This window comes from Cyprinus carpio, chromosome B7 (genome assembly GCF_018340385.1).
Source record: "Cyprinus carpio isolate SPL01 chromosome B7, ASM1834038v1, whole genome shotgun sequence".
Lineage (NCBI taxonomy): Eukaryota > Metazoa > Chordata > Actinopteri > Cypriniformes > Cyprinidae > Cyprinus > Cyprinus carpio.
In genome coordinates this window covers 24,704,112-24,724,950 of record NC_056603.1, presented here as the reverse complement: position 1 = coordinate 24,724,950, position 20,839 = coordinate 24,704,112, and the positions used below count along the sequence as shown (strand labels likewise).

At 38.1% G+C, this 20,839-nt stretch overlaps 1 protein-coding gene across 2 annotated transcripts in view; it reads left to right on the top strand.

Moving 5' to 3' along the window:
* Window positions 1-20,839, top strand: part of LOC109066360 (T-cell immunomodulatory protein-like) — a 120,181-nt gene that overhangs the window by 67,883 nt on the left and 31,459 nt on the right. Inside the window, exons 11-13 of one of the 2 annotated variants that reach the window (XM_042728109.1) lie at window positions 7,781-7,937; window positions 10,824-10,932; window positions 19,453-19,496. In XM_042728109.1, coding sequence (XP_042584043.1) covers window positions 7,781-7,937; window positions 10,824-10,932; window positions 19,453-19,496 — 310 coding nt within the window. The remainder of the gene's footprint in view (window positions 1-7,780; window positions 7,938-10,823; window positions 10,933-19,452; window positions 19,497-20,839) is intronic. The other variant, XM_042728111.1, reaches the window with a different exon arrangement.

Sequence of the window (20,839 nt, the reverse complement as noted above, 5' to 3'; positions counted from 1 at the left end):
TCCTCACCTCTGTGTCTATTCTGACCTGCACTGCAAAGCACCGTTCATCTTACACAGACACAAAAGTGTGCGTTTTGCTTCTGTAAGTGGTCAGTTTCTGAGCTGAATCCACCACAAATGTATGTGTTGACATGTTTGATTTTTATTTTAGCGCTTCCACCTCCTCGTCAATCACTTTTCATGTTGGAGTCATGGTCACAGCCCTTTGAAGGGAACCTAGTTCATCTGGCAGCCATCTTCTTGTCATGAAGGAACAACTTCTGTTTACTTTGAAGGGGTCATGAACTGCCTTTTTTATTTTGTACTGTTCTCTGAGGTCCACTTGCAATGTTATCAAGATGTTTACATCCAAAGACATCATAATTTAAAAGTCATAAGCTATTTTCTGTCCTGTTTGGCCTCCCTCATCAGAATGCTCTGTTTGAATAGGCGTGGTGGATTGTAGACTCGGAAGTAAACACCCACTGGTGTGATTGGCTAACATGTTTTTACATCCTTCATAGATGAACGCTGCTGTGATTTAGGTTAAAAATGTATAAATACTCAGAACATATCAAACAATCTGTAATAACAAAGGAATAGTGACTACATAATAAAAACAGATACTCACACTTGTGTGTTGCGACATTACTGTTGGATCCAATATATTCGGCACAGCGTCGTCTTTTAGGGTGCTTTCACTCAAGCTCGATTGCTCCCCCCTCCCCCGGCCCCCACTGGACTGTGTTCATATTATTTTATATGGGTCCGAACCATGGTTCGATTGTGCCATCAAGCCAGCAGCTGTTCACCCCATTGCTTAGTAATGACTGCGCAGGGGAAGGCGGCAATATGCATAACATTGCTCTCTCCACTTATATATAATTATGTTTTTGAACCATTGGTTTTGTTTCCAAAGCTTCAATACATAACAGCACTTATGTCTGTCCAACGAATGTACTGCAAATGCTCTAAAGAACACTGAAGATGAACAGAAATGAGATATAAAGCTCTCTGCTTGCAGCGTGTCAGTCAGGCTCGTCAGGGAAGTGAGTGAAACACACACACACAAACACACATTTTTATCAAATATTATGTCATTAATAGAACCGTACTAGAGCTTACGTGAACTGTACCCCAGACCACCCTTTTTAAGCGGACTCGGGTATAGTTTGTGGGTACTCACCAGAGGTCGGAAGACAGCGTTCACATCATCCAAATGAACTGAACTTTGAAGTCAATCGAACATGGGTGCGCACCAAAAGTGCTAGTGTGAAAGCACCCTTAGTTTCAGTCTTTCTGAAAATTTCTGAAAAGTTTATCCAGTCTTTCCTAATGTTGGGATCAGATGGAAGGCAACACAAACATATGCTCTTTCCTTTCATTCTTTTCATGGCTTTGGAAAACTTTTCTCTGATGTTTCTCTACATCGCTTTTTGCATAACTCTGGTTCGTTGACACCAAGCTTCATTGCAATTTCTTTCTAGGAATTAAATGCTTCCTCTGAATCTTTAAGGTCTCTCCACGAGCGACCGTACAGGTGGGTATATATTTGTGCAGCTCAGCTATTCGACACTCCAGTGTATTCAGGAGATGTTGTTCTATGCTCAGACCTCTGTAGAATGAGAAACGGACCCTTTGAAAAAAATCACACGTCAAAGAAGATGGAGTTTCAGAACACACCCACCGATTGCATAACCACCAATGGAAGCTCAAAGGTGTTTAGGAGCCAAAATGAACTCCCCAAGAAAGTTTTGGTGAGCTGTTTCGAACTGCCGAAACAAACTCAAAACAAATTTAATTTCAGCCTGATTTTGTTCGAAATTATGTCATATAAGTTCGTTCTTCGATTACGTTTGAAGTATATCGGGGCCTTTAGGCTCGTTCACGTGCAGAATGATCTCAGTTTCGTCTAAATTTGTTTTTATTAGTACAGTCAAACATTGGCAGTCTGAATGTTGACTGGATTTTAAAATAATATTTTTTAATATATTTTCACTGTAAAATATTTTTTACGGTGTAAAAACCTGTTATCTTTACAGAAAACGTACTCGGTTGAAAGTCAGACATTTGATTGTATTGTGCATAATACATTTGTGTTTATGAATTACTCAGACAGGGAGCATGGCACAATAAAAATAATCACATGGCTGGTCTCATGGTGCCATCGCGTGCTATTACAAACTTTATAAGTCCCAATTGTGATTATGAGCTTGGCAAATTCAAGCCGTCGACTTCATTGATCTCTAAACATATAGGGGGCTATACTGATTTTTTTTTCCCCGGACATTTCCTTTGAAAATTTAATTAAACCACAGTGTCCTCAGTGGCTCAGTTAAACGGGAGTTTATGGAGACTCCAATGTTCATTGGTGCATCCCAGTAACGCCTCTTTGGTGCCGACATTGTATCTCCAGCAGCTACAGCAAAAAAACAGTAATGGCAGACTGCTGCTTCTCTCTCAGGGCTGTGTCTATGACAATAGGGCAGAGAACATCACAAATGGGCATGACTTTTTCCCTACAGTGACGTGTACATATGGAGAAATCTGCAATCACTTGTTCTGAGAGACTATTTATGATTTAGTAGGATTATAAAAAAAATAGTGGGTGGATTTTTACCATTATAGGCTGGTTGTTTTCACACAACTGTGTTCAAGCACCTTATAAAAGTGATTTTTACCAAACAGGTCCCCTTTAAAGCGAAAAAACATGTAATGCCTTTATCTCAAAAAACAATTGCCTCTTTTATCGGATTAGTTCCTACATCTACCATGTGATTTCTTCCATTAATTGTTGTATAAGTTGTCCATCTCCTCCTCCTAATACTGTCTTTGCTGTGATTGAGGTTTGAGTCTCCACTCCAGTTGCTTCACCATAATAATTTCCTGTCATTCTCAACTCTATCTGACATAGAAAGCACAAGGTTGCCTAATTCATTTTTTAAGGGATAATTCACCCAAAAATGTAAATTGTCATAATTTACTCACTCTCATGTCATTCCAATCCTGTATGAATTGTTCTTCTGTGCAACACAAAATAAAATATTTTGAAAAAGTGTTTTTTTCTACATAGAAACATACAGGTTTGAAACATTCAGATTGTAAAAACTGAATTGCCCCTTAATTGGGGAGTGTATGAATTTTGACTATGGGTTTGTATCGTAGAGCTGCTGTGTAATGTCATTCAAAACGTTATTAAATATTGCTTCAGAAGAAGGCATACAATATGAACAGACGGACTCAGTGCAACCCACCAATGTAAGGTGAGAAATGAACAGAAGAACAGTCCAAACCACCAGTCATTATTCCTGGAAAAACACGTCTTTAGCCACAGGAAGCCCCTGCACAGCTTAACTAGCAGTATTACTTTTCAAAACCACCACTGGGGTGAAGTGTACCTGTATGATGCTCAGAGGGGGCTAGAGAAGGAGAGAAGGATGGAGTGATCAACCATGGGTCTCCAGGAGCATTGAAAGCTGTATGAGATGAGAGGAGCAAAATCAGAGAGATCCATTAAGCTGAGCTAATGCATGTATAATTGAATGCCATCAATTGCACACTTCTTTATGATGTCAGGATTACCTCTTAATAGAAGTGCTTGAGTTTTATGAGGAACGAGACAGAAGACTCCCATGAGGAGTGCGGGGGAAGACCTGGACACACACGCATTGGGACGTGATTGCATTTGCTATTATGCTTCGCAGTTTGAGGTAAATGGGTGTGTGTTTTTACTGCGGAAAGACGGCTCATTGTTTATACCAAGTGCATCTCACGGCTGCAGTGCATGAGACCTGAATATTTTTTTCTCACATCGGCAGCGGTCTCATTATTTACCGTATACCTCAATGCTGAATTATTCGTACATTGAATTATTTGGCCTGGCTGAGCTAGGGCTCAAGCTCAAATCTATAGCTGCTGCAGCAGCACGGCGCTCTGTTGCTAGGCAATGGCCGTCCATCTCATAAGCATGTGTTTTGAAATACTTGTCTCGTTGTCAGTCAGGATTAGCTGCAGTTCCACCAAGAGTAGAAAGACGTCTTCATTTCACGAAGATGGAAGATAAATGTCAATACGTGTCAATATTTCACACTCCTGACAGAGCATCAGATACATCGTGGTGAACTGTATTCCCATTTACTTTCAAGATAAAATGGCATCTGAAAATGCAGCAGGCGATTCAGATTTAAAAGCCTGTCAAACGTTTAAGCAAAGATTTATTTCCTTCACTTCAAATGGGAGGGATTATTTTGAAAGGTCTCTAAAAATCTACATCAGCCGATTGGGAAAGACGTGCTCAATAAAAGTCTTTCCGGTTATGTAGCTTTCTGCATTATACAACACTCTTATCTGAACTGATCTACTTACTGTTCTCTGGTAATGATGTTTTCATTGGTTCTTGTAGTCTTCATGAAGCACTTGAGTCCATGGAGAGCTTGTAGTAAGCATGGTTGTTGTCATAGCTGATTAGCCCAGCTATGCTCTGAAGCATTAGCATGTCAGTTCTGCTGTTGTTTAGTTTGCTTTCTGAATCTCTCACTCAAACTATTGAGTGCCATTTACCCTTTATTCCTTACAATCTAGCCCTTTTTTAGCTGAAAACACAGTTTTGTGCAGTTGCATGCTCTACTGTATCTAATGTTCTATCTATCGATCATTCTGTCGTTCTGTCAAACGAACAATCTTGACATTTTGCTTTATTAGTTAAAAAATATGTTAATTAACTTTAAATATATTTCCTTTAATTGTAATTATAATTGCAATTATGCTATCTATTAAATCCCAAATGACACACAATCCTGGTTAAAGATGATTTTTTTTAAGCCTCCTACAGTATTTTGTGCATGTCTATCACTTCTTTCTTCCTCCTCCTTCCTTATTCAGAAGCATACTATTTCCAGTGAGAGAGCAGAGGTAGCGAATGATTCAAATGCCTTCCACCCTTCAGACTGCTTTGTTTTTGCCCTTGAGAGCAAATTGAAAAAGTAGTAGACCAACACATACAGCAACAGAGAGAGAAAGAAGCCTCAGGAAGAGTGGGTGGACCGGTATTGAAGAGATGCCTGGGGGGACGAGATCTCTCTGCTTCTGTCATCTTACCCCTCAGAGAATCTCCAGACCTGCTGTCTGCCGTCCCTCTCAACACGCCTGCCTTTCACTTTCTCGTTCCCTGTTTGTGCTCTGGACAACTGACGTCCTCAAAAATTCACGTTTTGATGTCGATCCTGCACAGCGGTCAGGAAACGGTACAGTCAGATCCCTCTTTTGCTGTAGAAAAAGAAAAAACAGAGGGAAGGTTGACAGAGTTGGAAGGAGGGGTCAGCCTGTGGGCTTGCCTCTGGCCTGCTCTTCCCTGCTGGGTTTGCCATGGTGTTGGGTCCAAAGCTCCCAATTAAGCGAGGAGCATGTGTGTGCTTATGGATGTGCAGCTGGCACAGCGAGCCACTGGTCACGACCGTGCTCCAGAGAGAGAGCGAGAGGACAGGAAGTGGGGCCTGCATGCCCAGTAACCAGACGCATACACTCATAAAGACATATAGTGTCTGTACTCACATACACGCACCTAAAATGCCAATCTCCTTCACACACATAGCTGTCTATGTGCTTTGAGTACAGTTGCTGTCCAAATGCACTGATGTGTTTCAGCTTCTAGTCTTTAAATTGGCAGTCATGACAGTTTCACAGCCAAATACAAGGACAAAAACTTTCCTTCTGTGTGCGGCAGCCAGTTAAACCTGCGAAGGCTCCGGTAAAGCAGCTGTTCTCTGCGCTGCAGTAAGTGTGGTGTCAGTTAATCCTGTGAGGGGACAAAGTCTGCTTGCTTGGCTGGATGACTTTGGCAAAGCCCCCCAAAATCGGCCTGCGCTGACGGGCGGCCAGCAAAGGTGCACAGAGGCTTTGGCTGTGAAATGCACAGATTAGTGGACCAAGCTCCAGACTGACCAACACAATCCGCACAGGAAGTCTCATCGCCTGCCAGACCACCTCGGACAACTAAACTGGGAAATTCATTTTCATGGTCCAAGTTGAATTTGAGTTTCAAGCATTAATCATATTATTTGTGGTCGTAGAAAGTGTGTGTGCGTGTGTGTGTGTGTGTGTGTGTGAGAGAGAGAGAGAGAGAGAGAGTATTGAGCAGAGTAGAGGTTGTAGTGGGGTCCATTAGATAGACTTGTCAGTCATTTGGGTTAAGATGGATAAAATCACTGTATAGACCTTAGTCAGGGTAGTGCTATATTAATTTTTTTTTAAGGGAATGAATACGAGGATGAGAGGGATAGAAGTACAGTGTGTTCAAAGGATTGTACTGTTATTTAACAACATACTGATTGTTCTACTGACTTAACGTCATTCTGAAAAGACTTTCAGTAAACAAAAATTAAATAATACACATAAAAAACAGCTAGTTTGCTTCCACAAGTGTGCCATTTTGTTTCTGTATGGCCTTATTTTTTGTACTGTAAGTATGCACAAATACAACCCTGTACCCATATGTACAGTTTAGAGAGTGAGAAAGAGATATACTACTATTCAAAAGTTTGTTCTCATTAGTTTTTCTTTTTATTAAAGCAATTAATTTGTTTGCCCTGCATTCATTGATGAAAAGCAACCCTAACAACATTTCTAATGTTATAAGAGATTACTAATTCTTCAAAGTACGCTGAAAAAAATGCTTTACAGTTTCCACAAAAATATTAAATAACAACCATTTTCAACACTGATAATAAAACATGTTTGTTGAGCACCAGATCAGCATATTAGAATGATTTCATTAGACACTTAAGACAGGAATAATGGCTGTTGAAAAATCACAAATAACATTGTAAAATATAAAAAAAAATAATCACAATCAATTAAATGCAGCCTTGGTGAGCATAAGAGAGTTCTTTGAAAAACATTCAAATAAAAACATCTTACCAACCCCAAACTTTCGAATGGTAGCGTACTGATACAGATTTTACTGTAAAGACAATTTTTGTTTTATAGACTTAGAAACAAGTCAATAATTGTCTGTGCTAATCAGCAGCATGCTGGTAGAATTCAGCTTCTTTTGAAGTTGGTGCATTGTTTATGTAGCTCAATCTTTTTATGTGGCTCAACTGGAGTGTGTTTTGTAGCAAGCTGGCAGCAATTATCCAGCTTCAAATGTATGTTTTGTGTACATCCCATCTGCATTTCCTTCTTCTGAAACCAAGGACAAACAGAAGGAAGGCAGGAAAGAAAAACCTTCATGCAGTTTCTATTTTTAGCTTCTCACACGCCCAGGTCGAAAATGGTGTAGAAGTGTTACATGTTAAATATCGGACTAGGGGGAGAAATGGCAGTGAAATAAAGGTATGAAACAAGGGGTCTTTAATAAAACAGAGGGCTGGCAGATGGGTGGTTGAGCAATGCAGAAAAGCATCTCATTTCATAATTCACAGCTGCCTCCCAGATCCACCTCCCCCACACTCAGCACTGAATTATGGGGAGGAATGGGTTCTGCTTAATTGCCTTTTTTATTTAGGGATCAAAAGTTCAGTGCACAAGTTTCAACCTTTTTTCCAGTCTCACTGATTCATCGAGCTCTGTGCTCCTCTCCTGTACTCTGCAATGTGCATGTATGCGTGTAATATTGTCATTGAAGAAGTGTTCCGGCTCAGACATGCTCTTTAATTGGTCAAAGTTCAGTGGTTTGCTATATGCTTGCAAACTTAATTAGCAAGGGTTAAATTCAACATGACACAGTGTCTGCAGTTTTTTGCATTGTGTTTCTCAGCTCTACTCACATTAACGGTTGTTTTTCTCTTTCTTTCTGTCTCAGCAGCACGCAGCAGCAGGCGTTCCTGTTGGAGAATGTGCCGTGTAATAACGCGAGCTGTCGGCAGGCGGGCCGCATGTTTCGTGTGCACTGGGAACAGTCAGATCTCAGTGCCATCCCCAAGGCAGTTGTGGCCACTTTCTTTGACATCTATGAGGACGTAAGTGTTGGCCTTTTCCCCTTGCTTTTGACGCTTTAATTAAAGCGCTGCCTCTTCTTCAATCTCCCTCTCTTTCTCTGTCCCCGATCACTCTTTCTTCATCTTGTGATGTCTCTGTGACCCGCATTATGCCAAGCTTTAGTCGTTATCTGATTTACTTTGACTGTAATGTTGTCCCTGTGGTGTGACACAGGCACTCTCTTCTTTTGACATTGAGAGTATAGAACTTTACAAAAACCCCAGTCTGATGATTAACACCCTTCCATCCTATAATATAGCAGTCTCTGTAGTCTTAAGACCTGTTTGAACCTAGTCTGATGTGAATAAGTGTTTGATATATAAATATTACATGAAAATTGTAAACTAGAAAATTAGAAATGTTGTTTTGGCAAGTAAGTAATAAAAAAACAAGTTACAGTTGAAGCTGAAGTACTAAAATTACAACACAAACAAAACTGAAAAAATATATTTACGCAAAGTAGAAGAAACAAAACTTAAAATTAAAATAAAAAAAAATGCTAATTCAAAATATGACAGTATAAAAATAATACTAAAGTAACACTGATAAGTACACAACATCCAACAATGCTTGTTTGAGACACGTGACCCAATCACTTATTTTATTTAATATTTTGTTGGTCTGTGATTTATTTATATATTTTGGCATCCAAACCATTTGGGGGGCGGTCATGTTCAGAAGGGGTTCATATGAATGTCTTGTTACATTTTACATTCTTATTTTACCAAAAACATTTTCCTTCAAATTTCAGAATGACTATAAATAGGCCTCCTCCATTTTTTCTTTCTGTTTGTCTTTTGTAATTCAGTGCACTGTTTCTGTTGATCAGTATTAAGGGTGTGCCTATGGTTTGAGGCATTTTCTGCTTTTAGTATTTTAAGTGAAGCTTCCCTGCGGGCAGCTCTGTCTCTTCTCCCTTGAGCTGTGTGTGTCTCCCTAGTGCTCAAAGGTTTTGTTACAGATTATTGATTTCTAAGTGTCCTTTGATCAGACGCATTGATTTGGACTGTTCATTCTACTCAAGACACACACATGAATGTGTCTGGCTCTTTTCCAGTGCTTCGCATCTGTATACAGTGTGGGTTAATCTCACTGAAATGTTCAGGTTACATTTTACCCCAAAATCAAAAGGAAAGAATTGCATATATAAAAATGCTTTTTTTTTTTTTTTTTGTTGCCTTGCAAAGTATTCATGAGATTTTTTCACACACAGTTCTTAAACTATAAAGCATTCAGATATTTTAATTACCTGGAGGTAATACAATTAATAACTGGAAAACCAATATGCTACCAAAATGCGCAAATACTTAATTTATATATACACTACTGTTCAAAAGTTTGGAGTGGATAAGATTTTATGCTATTGACCGAAGTCTCTTATGCTTACCAACACTGATTTTTTTTAATACAAATATAAATACAGCAATAATGTGAAAATATTATTACAGTTAAAAAAACAACTGTTTTCTATTTTAATATATTTTAAAATGTAATATGTTTCTCTGATGGCAAAGCTGAATTTTCAGCAGTGGTTACTCCAGTCTTCAGTGTCACATGATCCTTCAGAAATCATTCTAATATGCTGATTTCGGGCTCAAAAGAAATGCATTTTCTGTGCTGAAAACAGTTGCACTGCTTAATATTTTTGTGGAAACTGTGATACTTTTTTTTTTTTTTTTTAAAGATAAAACATTCTTTTTTATAAAAGATTGTAAATGTCTCTTACTAATCAATTATATAAATGTCAGTGATCAATTTAATGCATCCTTACTGAATAAAAGTATTAATTTTTGAGAAGCATTTTATTTCTTTGAAATAGTTAGAATTTGATGATTCATTTATTTATTCATTTATTTTTTGTAGAATTCATGGGCATGTTGAAAGGTTACACCATCACAGAAAGTCCATCTCAATTACTAATAAAACTAACAATAGACTTATCAAAGAAAACATAGGGCTGCACGATTAATCGCATGCATTTGTCATGCGTGTCTCATCAGTAAAGCCGGTTCCGTGATTAGCGGTAAATGTCTGTCACCTGTTTTCAAACGGGAGCGGCAGTTAATACACAGAGCCGTAGTTCACTGACAAGCTACGCAATATTCTGTTCATAATTGAGATTAATCGCATTCGATTATGAACACGATATTGCGTAGCTTGTCAGTGAACTACGGCTCTGTGTATAAACCGGTGCATTTGAAAACAGGTGACGGATATTTACCGCTAATCACGGAACCAGCTTTACTGATGAGACACGCATGACAAATGCATGCAATTAATCGTGCAGCCCTACTATCTCTCACTCTCTTTATGTCTTACTCACTGCTGAAGAAATCTTACATGAGTCTGAGCAAAGTATGCATGTATGAGGGTTTCCATTGGTTTGTGTGCTTCTTAGTGCCCACCTAAAGAAGTTAAACGTCTCACCTCTGCAGACAGCCCTCGAGCATCTATGTGCACGTCTTATTTCACCATCATCTCTCCCTTCCTTTCCCACTGTGATCCACTCATTCCCTCCCTCGACCCTTCTCTCCATCCGTATCGCAACCTTCTCCCCGTCGTAATCACAATATAGCCAATTACCTTGAATTCCTTCATGCTTACATAACTAATGGAGCTAAAGGCTCATTAAACAAACATGTCTCATTCTGTTAGCATTCGAGCTAGTCATCATTAGCACAGTATTAGGATGCTATCTGTGCACGAGCCCCTGTGTAACCGTGTTCTTAAGAGCGAGACCGATAGACCGCAGAGAGGGGCTGATAAGAAGCGTAATAGCTTGCTGGAGTCCATTAAGGATATGAGTGCTCATCAGATGGGAGAGATTCAATGGGCTCGATACATTGTTTCTGATTTCTCATTTGCAGGGTATATTAGATATGATCGTGCTCAGCAAGGTGGAAGGAAAGGACGAGCTCGTCATCCACGCTTTGAAGAACAACTTTGAGGCCGATGCGTATTTCGTCAAAGTGATAGGTGAGTATGAGGTTTGTCCAGTGTGGCTGCTGTAGTGGCTGTAGAGCTTCCGGGTGCTGGCATTTGGAGAGCTGACATTTCCACAGCCAAATGCATCCACTAGAAAGCAGCCGTGATGCCATTTAATCCTGCCTGCTGTGTTTTAATTAAAGGAGAAGGAGAAATCTCCTCTAGCTCAAGCGCACAGATTAGCTTCCTCAGTGTAACAGCATGTGAAGATCATTCTATCAGTGTCAGATTAAAACAGGGATGAGACTGACCCAGAGTCTCTAAATCTCCCTCCTCACGCTTATTAGCGCGCTCTCTTTCTCTCTCTCCTGTAGATGTGGTGTTTAATGAGACTGCTGTAAGCCAGAATGTCTGGCTCTGAGAAGAGAGAGGCACTCTGGGTAGTTTACTGCAGTGACAAAGTGCTCCCAAGATGCTTGTGCCCCTTTCAAATCAAATAGCCACTTGTGAGTGAGAGGTGGAATTGATGTTTATATATAACATAAATGTTATGTTTTATACAAATAGACTCTCCTCCATTATAAAGCTGCTTTTATGAGTCTGTAGTTTATGCCGATTCCCTGTTGAATAATGGCAGACTCATGACTTCCTGTCTACACTAGTCCATTCCACACAGACGTGGTTTGTCTTTGTCTGTAAAACGGCAGTGTCATTCCTTTTTCGAAAGTATGGGGTTGGTAAGATTATTTTTTTCTATGTTTTTAAAAGAAGACACTTAAATGCTCACCAAGGCTGCATTTATTTGATCAAAAATACAGTAAAACATTGAAATAATATTATTGCAATGTAAAATAACTATTTTAGATGTCATTTATTCCTGAATTAGCTGAATTTCCAGCATTTTCAGTTGCTCCAGACTTTTCTCATGATCCTTCAGAAATCATTCTAATATGCTGATTTGTTGCTTAGGAAACAGTCCTTCTTATTATCAATGTTGAAAACAGTTGTGCTGCCTAAAAATGCATTTATTCAAAATAATAGATACTTTTACATTGTTGCAATAGATTTATTGTCGCTTTGGGTCAATTTAAAATAATACTTCACCCCAAAATTAACATTTTGTTCTCATTTACTCACCCTCATGTCGTTACAACCCTGTATATTTTTATTTCTTATGTTGAGCACAAAAGAAGTTATTCTGAAGACTTTTGAAGAGCCAAACTGTTGTAGGTCCCCATTGACTTCTACAGTGTAGTAGAGAAAAAACTACTATGGAAGTCAATGGGGAACATCAACTTTTTGATTACCAGCATTTTTCTAAATATTTTCTTTTATGTTAAACATAAGAAAGAAAATCATGGAACGACATGAAGGTGAGTAAATGATGAACTATTCTTTTAATGTGTCCTTTCTGAATATATAGTAAATGAAATCTGCCCCCAAAATTTTGAACAGTGGTGTAAATATTAGTACTGGCAAAAAATGTATGCACAACCTAAGTACCAGCGATTTTTAATATTGTAGTTAAAGAAGAGTTGAAATGGCAATTTGGGAAGTAATTTGCCATCTGATTGAGACACAACTGTAAATGGAGACTTTCCCATCCCTGCTAAATATATTAGCTCTGTAAATCCCGCCACCTCTGGGACAGGACACAGATGCTTAAATGCATTAAGCAAACATGTTCAAGCAAAAGTAATGGTGCTGTATTAAAAATCAGTAGGTTCCAATTTGAATTTCATATGAATCAAAATCGAAACAGTCATTGCCCATATGCTGCATTGCTCTGAGAAGAGTTTTTCTTCAGTTGGCTGCAAATGATTCTTCAAACTGAAAGATGTGCTAGTTACTGCCGCTCTGCGGCGCAAAATATAGAAGTTCTTCTATGTATTAATAAGAAACTAAACAGCAGACCCACCAGAGGTGTTGCAAAATCCTCTTTACTGGGCGTGAGCCAATAATATACCACTGACAAATCGTTGCCTAATGGTGGAGATCACTCTGCGTTTAACCCCGGGTTATCGTCATTCTAAACCGCACTTTTAACCTCTGATAAAGGTACATTTCACACTTGTAATTTAGAAGTGGGGATAGCATGACTTTTTATACTTTTACAGTCACAGAAAGACTATGTGTTATTGTTTCAGAGTTTGAAGGTAAAAATATGTCAAATGCTGACTGAAAACAAATGAGTTTGAGTGAAGACCATTTTATTTTTACCTTTATAGTCTACAGAAAACTCCATTCAGGAAAAACTTGACAGTGCAGTCGGGAATATTTATAACACAAGGATGCACAATACTAGAGCCATCATGTAAACAGGCTGAGTGCTGTGTTGGTTCAATCAATGGCGCTGACACTGCAAATATAAACATTACAGCAGGAGTTTAGGAATGTACAGTGTGAAACATCAGCTTATGAGTTATTATCACCAGATAAATTCTGTACATTGTGAAATATAAACCAAGATATCCCATGATTCTGTTTAGAATGACCCAGTGTTAACTATTTCAAGTGTGAAAAGCCCTAATGTCCCTGATAATTTTTTATCCCTGATAATTTCAGCACTCATGTGTCGTGTGTTTTAATCAGCCTTATGAATTAAAACTCGCAACTAGCAAAAAATCACTTTTGATGTAATCAATTAAATATAGGTCTGCAAAAAGGTCTGAAATTGTTCACAATCCAGTTTGATTTATTTGGACAGTGAACTTACACACTTTCTCACAGCATAACTGGATACTTTATAAGACAGAAAATCAAAAGAGCACTGGTGAAGGTGGATATTTACCCACAATATATTGTAGATAATGTTCACGTGTGTAAAGCTTGAGAAGAGCTTTGTAAAGCAGTTAAAGACAGTTCATATCCATATTGTATCTGTAATAGTATAAAAAAGGTATCAAAATACGGGGACAGTTTTTTGATAACTAGAAACTCACCTAATATCCACCTCACCCTCCTCCAGTCGCTAAAGCAAGGCAGGTGACGTACACCAGTGCATTATAATAACTTGCCTCGTTTACTGTCCTCTAGAGGAATTGTGGGTATGAAAACTGTCCTCCTCATGCAATTACCTTTCCCTCTCTCAGTACCCAGTGGTTTACATATTGCCGGGGAAGCCCTCAGTTATTCCATCCTCAGAGGACTAAATAAACAATTTAGTTCCGTTCGATGTTGCCAAGTCCTCAAGGCCATGTGTGTTTTGACATAAATCTGAAGCTGAACATGAAAAGAATTTGAGCCTTATCACAGATGTGTAATATGTTAAAGCCTTAGTTTTGTTCTGGATTTACATCCGTTTCTCCAGCCCTTTTATCTTTTGCCATGTTTAAAACACCCACTTGCCCCTTTTTTCCTCAGTGTCATAAATGCTCAAGCACACATATTTATACTTCCCCTCTGAGCTACAACTCAATAGACAGAAAAAGAAGTCCGAGTGAGCAGTCAGCGGGTAGCAGGAGTGTATCAGAGGAGGGAAGAGGCCAGGTGCTGTAATTTCCTGTGATTGCGTGCTCTAGAAACACACAGACGGTGGTTGGAGTGTGTGTTTGTGGTGTGTGTGGATGAGTAAGTGTGTGTTGGCTATAGGCAGAGAGGGAGAACTATGGCAGCTGATTGCATTCCTGTTCATGTATTAGAATGCAGATGAGCCGCAATGAGGAACATCTGTGCGCTTTGTTCAGTCCAGAGCAAGCTCCTTCCACGAATCTGCTGTCTGTCACTCTAAAAACCAAGCCCCCACCCCACACCTTACAACTGTACATGAGAACTCACTTTTTCTTTCACTATAGCTGATTGGATTTTATGAATGATTCGCTGTGATTTCAGTTCAGTCCTGTTAGTCACTCAAGTACTTTTTATTTGTTAGTTTGTTTTGCCTTATTAGTCAGATGTAGTAGAGAAAGACACTAAATTATCGGGGAGAGAACACACCAGACTCGGCAGTTGGATGGCAGCTAATTTTGAGGAACAAGCTTGTCTTTTTGTGGTCTGACAAGGTCGTGCAAAATTCAGAATTGAAAATTTTAATCTCTTTCATGAGTGTGAATTTTAATTGAACTTGCCACATATTGTTCTATCATTCTATCTATCATTCTGTATGTATCTATCATTCTATCTGTCATTCTGATAGATGCCTATTATTCTGCCTGTCCGACTGTCTGTCTGTCTGTCTGTCTCTCTATCTATCTATCTATCTATCTATCTATCTATCTATCTATCTATCTATCTATCTATCTATCTATCTATCTATCTGTCTGTCTGTCTGTCTGTCTGTCGTTCTATCTTTCATTCTGTATGTATCTATCATTCTGTCATTCTGCCTATTGTTCTGCCTGTCCGACTGTCTGTCTGTCTATCTATCTATCTATCTATCTATCTATCTATCTATCTATCTATCTATCTATCTATCTGTCTGTCTGTCTGTCTGTCTGTCCGACTGTCATTCTATCTTTCATTCTGTATGTATCTATCATTCTGTCATTCTGCCTATTATTCTGCCTGTCCGACCGTCTGTCTGTCTGTCTGTCTGTCTGTCTGTCTGTCTGTCTGTCTGTCTGCCTGTCTATCTATCTATCTAACATTCTATCGTTCTAGCTAGCTATCATTCTATCAATTGTTCTATTTAAAACAATATCTATCTATCTATCTGTCTATCTATCTGTCTGTCTGTCTGTCTGTCTGTCGTTCCATCTATTGTACTGTTTATCATTGTTATTCTGTCATACCATCTATCGTTCTATCAATCTATCATACTATCTATCATTCTGTCATTCTATCCATCTTTTAGCTATCCATCTACTGTATCTATTTTTCTATCTATTGATCATTCTGTCATTCTGTTTATCATTTTATCATTCTGTCAATGAACTTTCTATCTATCGTTCTATAACTCTATCGTTCTATTGTTTTATCTGTCGTTCTATCCATCTATCATTCTATTGTTCTATCGTTACATACATCTATTAGCTATCCATCTACTGTATTGTGACATTCATCCATCTGTGTGTCTATATATCTGTCTGTGTGTCTGGAAAAAGTTTTTCAAAACTTTTTGTTTCAAATTATTCATTTTAATTCTACTTTTTCAAATAAAAAATCGAACGGTGCCACATTATTGCTGCCAAATGATAGTTTACTTGCTTCTCTCTGAATATGAAGCTAGATTAGTTGTATTTGAGCATAGACACTGCAGCTTTAAGTGTGTGGAGATTTTATTTTTTTCTATTTTTATTGAGGCGGAGTGATTAGGTGATGAGGGACTGAGAGTGCTGCTTGTTACTGTAATCACTGTCTGACCTCAACCGAGACTGAAAGCCAATCATAAAGCCGTCTGCGTTGCTACTGGGTTAGAGTAAGGTAATGGATGTAATCTCCCGACTCCAGGCTGTGATCTCACAACTTTGAAAGCACCTGGTCACCAGTTTCATGGACTAGATTAAGAGTGACAGGTTTTATTCCAGCTTTATGAAGTAGTGCACCACCACCTCTGATGGTGTAATGATGTGTGAGCGTCTGTGTGGGGGCAGCTGTTATGAATGACATGAGACACAGTCACTTAGAGCGTCGGAGGCATCTGGTTTACCAGTGCGGAACAGAACAGCAGGCCTCATGTCCAATTTCACAGCCATCACATCACAGCTATTCCATTGTTGCTGCAAACTCCCGGCAGATTCACTCCGCGGAATCTCCTGATGTCCTGGGAACAACAAACTGCAACACAATTTGGATCCATTCCTTTTGTCACAACAAGAAGAAGAAAAAAACAGTTGAAGCTGTTCAAACACAATCATGTCAGACATTCTGGGATGAGGCTTTCAATCGGGGAAATTGTTCACGTAACCTTATAAAGTTATCAAGATGTCATTATGATGAATGAACCATCGTACGTTTTTATTTGTATTGTTTTTTTGACTGTCCACTTTACCGCTCTGTATTTCCCCTCAGTTTATCATAGATGTCTGATGACAGGCCTGTCGCTGTGTGGTTATTTTAATTTCTTTGTATTCGAGAGGTTTCCAGGATCTCCAAATGGAGCCTGTGGGAGGAATTGAGACAAACGTCGAGTCTTATCTGTATATGAAGGCTCACACTAAGCTCTGACAGTAAACAAGTGCATTATTCATGTAGTGAGTTCACAAAATGGCATTTCATTGGGGTTAAGCACGTTTAGATGTATTCAGTGCTAAACCTTCTGTCTTTTAATGGTTTTATGTTGTACTCTTAGGTGGGCACTGCACAGCAGTACATGCACACACACACACAAATACACAGACACGGTGGGAGCGTGTCATGACCATGCATATCATGCTTCAGCTCAGTGCACAAGCCCTGCTGGTAGCTTGTCATTGATAGAGACATTTCCACTATGTGTGCATGTTTCCTTATCCTTTAGCATTCATGTTCAGGCATGTCAGTTTGTATGTTCAAACTGGTGTTCAATGTTAGCTACGCATTCACAAACACTAGCCTTAGAGATTTAAAATGTATCTGACAGCTTTAGGCCACCAGGATGCCTGCCACAATGAGGTCTATAATACCTGGAGAAGGTTATCTGTTAGCATTCCTGTTCATCTAGATGTCAGCTGCTTGTTTGTTGCAGGAGCTACTGTAGAACAGCCAAACCAAATTTTGGGGTCAGTACATTTTTTTTTTTTCTTAGAAATTATTGCTTTTATTCAGCAAGGATGCATAGAATTGATACAAAGTGACAGTAAAGACATTTACTTCGTTACAAAAAATAATAATAATTATTATTATTATTTCAAATAAATATCGTTCTGTTGAACTTTCTATTCTTAAAAAAAAATCTAAAAAAAAATGGATGGTATCACAGAAACATTGAGCAAACTGTTTTCAACATTAATAATAATAATAATAATAATAATAATAATAATTATTATTATTTATTATTATTATTATTATTATTATTATTATTATTATTATTATTATGACTATTTTTCACCAAATCAGCATATTACAAAGATTTCTGAAAGAGTATGTGACACTCAAGACTGATTTAATGGCTGCTGGAAATTTGGCATTGCTATCACTGGACTACATTTTTTTTTTTTTAATAAAAAAATACTAAAATACTATTTTATTTACAGTATTACTGCTTTTACTGTATTTTTGATCAAATAAAAGCAGCCTTGGTGAGTATAAGAGAGTTTCTTTAAAAACATTGAAAAGAAATTGACCCCAGACTATTTGAATGGTAGTGTATATGATTTGAAATCAACATGCTTTGCTCATGGAAGCTATGGCATGTACATAAAGTCCATTTCATACTTCTATGAAAAAAATAAAATATATTATTTTCGGCACTGGCAGAACAACTACTATAGTATAATGAAATATTTGCATTGCAGAATTGCTATCTGTATTTGTTTATTCAATATAAATCAAGGATTCAAAATATTTCAAGTAAGAAAAAAGAAAAAAAAATCCCGTAATGTATTTGACAATGGGAACAAAATTCATTTCAGTTGTTTCAGAATGAAAATGTCATTTTTAAATGCTGTTAACCAGTAAATAACATAAATTGTGTTGAGTTTCAATATTTTTTCTCATGAAACAGAAGATTTTTACACTATTTTCTGTTGCCCAAATTCCTTCATTTCCTATTAGCCTTACTAGAAGGCTATGCTGTGCTAGAATGTTATCTTTCAAAAACATTACAGAGGGGTGTAGCAAGTTCACTCATTCATGGAGGACTAGGGAAGATGCACGTTATCTCTCTGTTCTTGTCTTTCAAGCCCAAAAAATATAAAAAATAAAACAAACTGTTAGACCAGGCATGAATGAAAAATGATTTCAGGCTTCATGTCACACCTCACTTTTCACCCCACAGTACAGTCGCTTTGAAAAGCAAAGCCACATATTTGATTTTACAATCCTAATAACTCATGCAGAACATTTGTCTGTCAGACCAAACAAGGAAATCTATACATTTTCAAAGCATGAGAAGTGATTGAAAGATTTTCATAATTTGTTTTTCCATCACAGACTTTCAAAAGCCACTTTTTTTCTTTGTCCTTTCCATTTTCCCTTATATAATTTATGCTGGTGTTCTTCCACCCTGAACTTTCTAATTTGCCATGTCTGTAAATAGTGCTGCCCGTCACTGCCAGTTTAAAAATCTAATGCTGTGTTTAGATGAAGACAGATGCACAAGTACACAGATGGTTCTTTGTGTGCCACTAATGAGCAATTAATGATTTTTTACTTTCCCTTTCATATGTGCTGTTCTCTAATGCACAGTCAATTTTGGCCTCAAGAGAAGCAGAGTCTGGCTCTTATTTCACACCATTAGTGGGAATTTAGTGCACATTTTGCCCGATTCATTTTCTCTGGGCATAATTCCTGGCTGAAGATGTGTGCGGGAGCAGAGTTGCTGTTAAATTGTGTGATATTAGAGGAGGTGAATGTACTGCTGCCCGTGTTTAGCAGAGTGTTGTGAAGTGGATTTGATACGGACACTGCAATCAACTTGTCTTATCTAAGGACCAGATGTGTGGGACAAAGTCATGATTGTCTTTCTCTGTCTTTATCTCTTTCTCTCTGTAGTGCTCAGTGGCCTGTGCTCCAATGACTGTCCAGAAAATGTCAAGGTGAGTTCTGATCTTCTCTCTCTCTCTCTCTCTCTCTCTCTCTCTCTCTCTCTCTCTCTCTCTCTCTCTCTCTCTCTCTCTCTATCATGCAATTCACTCAACTGGAGTGGGAATGGCATGTGTTTGGCATCACCAGGTCCACATGCAATCTGTTCCCGCAGATTTCAGAAGAATTCAAACAGTGTTCTACACAATCCCTGTCTATTCCATGTTTGTTTATTGAGTATTTTAGCTTAAACAAGTTTTATATTTATTTATCGTTAATAAGATAGCATCGAATATGCTGAATTTCACCAGTAAGACTGTCAGCTCTTTTTTTTTCTCTCTCTCTCTCTCTCTCTCCAAATCATCATTTGGCACTAAAGACTAGAGTAATGACTGCTGAAAATTCAGCTTTGCCATCAGAGGAATAAATTGCATTTTAATGTAAACTAAAATAGAAAACCGCTATATTCAACTGTAATAATATTTCACAATATTAGTGTATTTTTGATCAAATCAGTTCATTTATAATATAATATTACTAGTATTTAGTTTAAAGAAAAGTTATAAAATATGTATTATTTTACATGGTATTTTCTAAAGCAATTACTTTATGAAAAGGGAAACCTCGTTAAAAAATAAACATGTAAAAAATGTGCTTTGCCGACTTCTCTCTGCAATATAGCAAATTCTCAGCACTGTAAAAACAAAAGTCTCTCTTTAGACACTAATCGGCCAAACTTCTGGCAATGCTGTTAATTAAAAAAATGTATGTAACAGTCAACCACTGCATGTAGGCATCTCTTATAACCATGAAACCTGACTTTGGATGTCTGTGAGTTCTGTTTTGTTATCTTCACTTCTCTGACCTTATTGACTAGCTGTTGAGGTTGGGGACAATTGTGTCACCATCTTGTTTTTATCTCTCTCTCTTCTACACTCTCTCCATTCGTCTGTGAGCTCTTCTGTACCTTGTTTCCTTCTTTCTTTCTTTTTTGTCAGTCCATCGTTCACCCTCTCCTGCCATCTATTCTTTTTCTACCTTCTTTTTAACTTTTCTCCATTATCTGTAGATTTTATGCTAGAGATGTCTGAAATCACATAGTTGTTCACTGAATCACTGTTCTCAACATATAGTGAATGCCACATAGATAATGCAAATAGTGCATGGACAGAATAACTAACAGCCTATATAGTACACTATTAAAAATATATATTTCAGACACAGCTACACAGCTGTAACAGAGAGGTGTGTGTGTGTGTGTGTGTGTGTGTGTTTGTTTTAGAGCAGCACCATGCTCTTGGCAGGGTCCCAAAGCATTTCATCACTCTGTTAATACATAAGCGACACACACATACAC